This window comes from Amphimedon queenslandica, unplaced genomic scaffold (genome assembly GCF_000090795.2).
Source record: "Amphimedon queenslandica unplaced genomic scaffold, v1.1 AMPQUscaffold_13287, whole genome shotgun sequence".
NCBI classification, from domain to species: Eukaryota; Metazoa; Porifera; class Demospongiae; order Haplosclerida; family Niphatidae; genus Amphimedon; species Amphimedon queenslandica.
In genome coordinates, this window is record NW_003546477.1 from 22,653 (window position 1) to 27,933 (window position 5,281).

The 5,281-nt window shown below is 37.6% G+C and overlaps 3 protein-coding genes and 1 pseudogene across 4 annotated transcripts in view; 2 read left to right on the forward strand and 2 right to left on the reverse strand.

The window, feature by feature from the left end:
• Positions 1 to 1,489, forward strand: part of LOC100633091 (60S ribosomal protein L34-like) — a 1,678-nt gene extending 189 nt beyond the window's left edge. The window contains exons 1-5 of one of the 2 annotated variants that reach the window (XM_003388130.3): positions 587 to 663; positions 738 to 802; positions 859 to 952; positions 1,002 to 1,105; positions 1,315 to 1,489. In XM_003388130.3, the coding sequence (XP_003388178.1) occupies positions 738 to 802; positions 859 to 952; positions 1,002 to 1,105; positions 1,315 to 1,399 (348 nt within the window). In that variant the 5' untranslated portion in view covers positions 587 to 663 and the 3' untranslated portion in view covers positions 1,400 to 1,489. Of the gene's footprint in view, positions 1 to 586; positions 664 to 737; positions 803 to 858; positions 953 to 1,001; positions 1,106 to 1,314 lie in introns of those variants that run through there. The other variant, XM_003388129.3, reaches the window with a different exon arrangement.
• LOC105313521 (trafficking protein particle complex subunit 1 pseudogene) lies at positions 7 to 609 on the reverse strand (annotated as a pseudogene).
• On the reverse strand, positions 1,427 to 3,674 carry LOC105313524 (E3 ubiquitin ligase complex SCF subunit sconC-like). Its single transcript, XM_011407022.2, has 3 exons — positions 3,545 to 3,674; positions 3,123 to 3,412; positions 1,427 to 1,742 (listed from the first exon to the last, which is right to left on the reverse strand). The coding sequence occupies exons 1-3, from the start codon at positions 3,666 to 3,668 to the stop codon at positions 1,620 to 1,622; spliced, it is 537 nt and encodes a 178-aa protein (XP_011405324.1). The 5' UTR covers positions 3,669 to 3,674; the 3' UTR covers positions 1,427 to 1,619.
• A 49-nt stretch (positions 3,675 to 3,723) lies between these two features.
• LOC109583689 (TELO2-interacting protein 1 homolog) overlaps positions 3,724 to 5,281 on the forward strand; it is a 6,405-nt gene continuing 4,847 nt past the window's right edge. The window contains exons 1-5 of the mRNA XM_019999121.1: positions 3,724 to 3,926; positions 3,970 to 4,130; positions 4,173 to 4,257; positions 4,321 to 4,490; positions 5,140 to 5,259. Coding sequence (XP_019854680.1) covers positions 3,724 to 3,926; positions 3,970 to 4,130; positions 4,173 to 4,257; positions 4,321 to 4,490; positions 5,140 to 5,259 — 739 coding nt within the window. The remainder of the gene's footprint in view (positions 3,927 to 3,969; positions 4,131 to 4,172; positions 4,258 to 4,320; positions 4,491 to 5,139; positions 5,260 to 5,281) is intronic.

Here is a 5,281-nt window from a genome sequence, read left to right on the forward strand (position 1 = left end):
GAGCCATTTTAAAGGTTCAAAATACAAATCAGAAATCACGTGATAACTGTTAAAAAATTATAAAAGCATAGATAATTAGAGTTTTAACAGTTGACTTTTAACCACACCCTAAGTCCCTAAAACATTCATTTTGTATTAGTATAAAAAGGTTTGGATTGTATGTAATTGTCCAGTTCCTTCACAAACAGTTGAGAATCAATGGTGCTCCCCAACTTATAATGAGGATTCTTAATCACATACTCAACGTATATCTTAGTATAAATGTGCTGCAGAGTCTCCTGCAGGTCCCCCGCCTTGTGATCAGTATTAAGAATAAACTTAGTACCCGTCGGGGTCTCGTAAATATGAAGCTTGTATTTATCAGTGGAATAACCAATGAAACCATCTCTAGTACTGACGGGGGAAAGGCGGGAGAGGAGGGACTTTAAGGAATAGACCATGCCATATAGTAGCTTCCTCTCCTCTTCTGGTGATATCCCGCACTCCTTCACTTTAGCCCACTGCCTGTAGAAGAGGCAGGAGCAGTTTCTATCAAAAATGTACAAGTTATAGACGACCATTTTAAATGGGTGTGGCTGAAAGTGACCACGCCTATTTAAATATTTAACCCTTTGATTCCCTCTTTGATTGATTCTTTCTCTTCCCACGAGGTTTACTTTCAAGGTAAGGATCATTCTCCATCTTTCCTTTTGCAAGCTTTAAAATAATATAAAACCATTACTCTCTTCATATTTTAGATGACCAATAGGCTGACGTACCGCAGGAGGCTCTCCTACAACACAAAATCAAACAGGAGGAGAGTGTAAGACAGAAACATTAAATTAAAATTAATGATACTAAAAATGCATTACTTTACAGTTCAAAGACCCCAGGTGGTAGGCTAGTCTACCTCTATCCAGGCAAGAGAGGTAATCCAGCAAAATGTGGTGACTGTAAAGAAAAATTAAGAGGGGTACGTTAAGCGATGTGGTTCCTCCTCTTTTTTTATAATTGTGTTACAGGTTCCTGCTGTACGGCCTAAGAAACTAATGTCCATGTCAAGGCCTAAGAAGACGGTTAATCGTACTTATGGCGGATCCAGGTGTCACAGATGTGTTAGGGAAAGGTGAGTTTGAACATGCTTGGTTATATTTGGGCAGGGTGGGTAGATTTATAAAAAAAAGTATCAAATTTGTGACACGTACTATTCCTGCCTGTTTTCTTCTTTACTAAAATGGTTACATGAATAGGATTAAGTTTGTACTGCTTTTCAAATTTTTGTCAGATCTTTTTGTCTTCTTTTACACTCTTTTTTTCCCACTCTCTCTCACAAAGAATTGTCAGGGCATTTCTCATAGAAGAACAGAAGATTGTTGCAAGAGCTGTCAAAATGCAGCAGCAAGCAAAAAAGAAGAAATAGACACGGACACTGTAATTTTATAAATGTGATTGAAAACCAATAAATTATGAAAATCACTATTTGAAAGACTCTCAAGTCCATTTGATACCATAATTATAGCGAAGGATCATTCTCTCTTTTTGGCAATCTGCAAATTGTTTGATTCGTGTAGTTTCTTTTAAAAATTAAATTATATTTAGCACACATAAATACATTAAAAATTTGTGAATCTCAATTCATATCACGAAGGTTCCGGAACGTGGAAAGTTTTTCGTATCTTTGCCGGGTCTTTCCCTTTAATTAGATCAGCCACACGAGCACAGAGCAAGTCCATCAGTCTCTTAACGTCTAAGTAATTGGCGGCCTGAAATGATATAAAAAAACAAGACAGTGAGAACAGAATTTCATTCATATTGGACATCATATTCAATCATAGGGCTCTATAAGCCCATCCAAAAATTGTGTATACTAATAAAAATGCCATATGTGTATAATTGTCAGTTAAATGGCATTTTAGTTAAATAGCTAGAAATCTTACTCATATCATTGTGGGTTGCTCTACATTCATTTCCTGTACCACACCCACTTTGTATAGAGCTAGCTCTGCACTATCATGCATGAGTATTGGACATCAAATTTATTATATTTATCTATTGTATACCGTATAGCGGGTTTCTTCCGTTTGGTCAAACTTTCGTTCTTTTCGTTCTCCAAGCTCCAAAAACGAAAATTAAACCCACAAAATTTACTGTGGGAGAGCTCGATCCGGAGTTCATCAACACTAAAACATGCACACGTGGGTGTTATGGGTGGGGTTGTTGGGTGTGGCTTAATTCTTGCAGATCAGAAGGACAAAAATAAAACCCACGAAATTGGATTTCCTCCTAGAAAACGAAAGTTTGGCCGAACGAAAGAAACCCGCTATACGGTATACATTGCTTTGCTTGCTTAGTCTCACCCCCCAGTTAATGTTTTACAACTGTCTAGTTTACCATTATTCATTATACGTAGAACTCTACTTAACGACAGACAAAACTCCAAAAGCACCAACATTGTGATATATACATGTAGCTCCTCTTAATTCAGTATTACTTACTAAGTCAGTAATACTTAGTGAGAACAGAATTTCATTTGTAATGCATCATTATTCAATTCTTATAGGGCTCTATAATAAGCCCATCCAAAAATTGTATTTGTACTATTATCACTTTAGTCAAAAGGATGGAAGACACTGCAATGATATTAGTTAAATAGCTATAAATCTTACTCATATCATTGTGGGTTGCTCTATATTCATTTCCTGTACCACACCCACTTCATAATAGATCTCATGCATGAGTATTGACAATATAACATCAAAATTTATTGTATAAAAAGTATCTAAAGACATATACATTGCTTTGCTTGCTTAGTCTTGCCCACTTAATGTTTTACATTCGTCTAATTATTATTACCATTAAGACATCCAAGAGCTCTACTTCATGGCAGACAAAAGTATCAATATTGTACAAGATGATTTATTGTCAAGGAATTAATATTGGCGATTGGCGGTTCTATAAAGAAATCGCCAATATAAAATCTGTCATTTTGTTTCAATCTGAGCATGCTTAATGGCACGTGGCACAAAATCACTAATTTAATATTCGCCAATTTCATTCCACAGGCAAATCCACTAAATATTTCTCCCACCAATAAATCATCTTGTATGGCATATTGTAGCTGCTCTTAATTCAGTATTCCTTACTAATAATAAATCGTATAAATCCTCTCTGTTCCTCTCAAGGAAATCCTTCTCCCATGCGGTAGGGACCACGTCAGGAGGTGGGAACTGAGGCTGACGTCTCTTCGGTACTTTAGGCCTCACCACAGGCTGCACAGGTACTTCGCTGTTTATCGGAGAACTGGGCGGAGCCTCGGCCGAAAATGAACATGTGGTCACGTGATGTTCAGACCAGGCTATCATTCTACCCAAGACACTCCCACTAACGTTGGGAAGGGGAATAGGCTCGACCAGCTCTTCTTTATCTCCAAGACCTTTCATTATAAAATTAGAAGTTAATATATGAATACATGGGTACATGAATTAAACCCAGCCCTTATTTTAGCAGCTATCGTAGAATTTTTTCATTTTTTGTACTAAGAAGAAGCTAATTAGTTGCCATTTACTTTCTATCATTGTTTCCAGGGCTCTAAATATCTTTGCCGTCTCTCTGCTGACCTCGTGTCTCTCCCCGTCCCCGCTGATGAGAATCAGCTTCCCACCCCCAGTCACCTTTGCAGGAGACGCCATCTTAAATGAGTATACAGAGCTGGGCGGAGGCTAGGCGGAGTTTTACGGAGAAAGCATGGCGGGGAGAGGAGAGCAAGAAGAACTTGCCAAGGCTCAATTCCTCTCTTTGAAGCCGCCATGCGTCTCACTGATGAGAGAGAAGACACTAAAAACTGTCCTCTCTTTGGAGGACGTGCTAAAATCACTCTCTCCCCTCTCTCCTTCTCTTTTAGAATATGTACTCTTTCCATTACAGATGACACTGCAACAATCGATAGGGTGAGCTTATTCTTTTTATTTATTATTATTTTTGTATTTTTAGGAGTGATACTCATCTGGCTGAAGCCGTATTGAAATGCATTACGTTTCTTTTTAAATCGAGTCGAATCACGTCAGATAAACCTTTTTTCGAGTTGCTATCAATTTTTCTCGTCATGATCGACAAAGATGAGAAATCTCCTGCAGAACCACGCCTATCGCAATGTACAGCTGTTAATTTATTTATTATTAGTATTATTATTTCAGATAAAGGAGCTGCCTTTACTTCGGAGGAAATTCTTGAGAGACTTTTAGAAACTTTACAACATCTATTCATCAGGTCTGACCCCAGGTACGTCCCTTGTTGCCATGACAACCGTTGTCATAGTAACCATTCGTAACCCTTCTCCCCTAGTGTGTTGGAATCCTTTTATTCTAACGTGCTCATAGTTGGAAAGAGTGTTTCGCTGATTGTTGAGACGTTAAAAGATTCAAAGTCAATGAGTAGACAGTGTTTATTAAGAGGAGTTCATTGTCTTGTTGGAGTCACTCATGCTGATAGTGAAGGATGGATGGAGAGCATAGGTTTGTAACGTTAACTTTAAAATATATATACAATATATTTAAATATAATATTAGTCTTTCTTTTACATATAGCTTGAGCTTTTTTATAATGATTATTCTTGTCATTTCTTATCTTAATATACATGTACATGTACATACTTACCGTATTTCCTCGTGGAAACGCCTACTCCCTATAAACGCCCATGCCTGTATAAACGCCTAGAAACAGCATATAACTTTGACAATAAACGCCCATGCTTGTTTAGACGCCCATTCTTGATTAAAAGCCTATACCACACCCACCTACCCCATCCACGTGGTACGTGTACCTTACATAGTTTACATGGCAGCTGCAGCTGAGAAGGCTAAGGAAACTCAGAAGTTTGATGTCAGTTTTAAACTACGCGTTGTGTCTATTGAAACATGTTGGTAAGGATTATTTTTTGGTTATAAACGCCCACCTCGTATAAACGCCTACTTCATTTAAACGCCTGGCAAACAGGTCTCTATAAGAAATAAACGCCTAGGCGTTTCCACGAGGAAATACGGTAATGTCCCCCACAAAATTGCTTGATATTACAGTGTACATTTTCCCTTGAAAAAGAACAAACTTATTAACTTAAATATTAACATATAATCCTCTTTATTGTTGTACATGTATATTTTGTAGTCAGTGATTTTCCCAAGTTCTGTTCTGATACTCTTGGAGTTGGTAAGGGAGAGAAGATCTTATCATCGTTTCTTCCTGGAATATGTCTGACTTTAAGTGAACTCATCACATCTGACAATCGTATCGGACAAGTTAGACAATA

Coding starts and splice junctions, on each gene's coding strand:
- LOC105313524 (XM_011407022.2), bottom strand. CDS start 3,668: ATGGCGTCTCCTGCAAAGGTGACTGGGGGTGGGAAGCTGATTCTCATC. Junction 3,413..3,544: donor CCTGGAAACAATGATAGAAA/GTAAATGGCAAC, acceptor TTATAATGAAAG/GTCTTGGAGATAAAGAAGAG. Junction 1,743..3,122: donor ATTTATACGATTTATTATTA/GTAAGGAATACT, acceptor ATATCATTTCAG/GCCGCCAATTACTTAGACGT.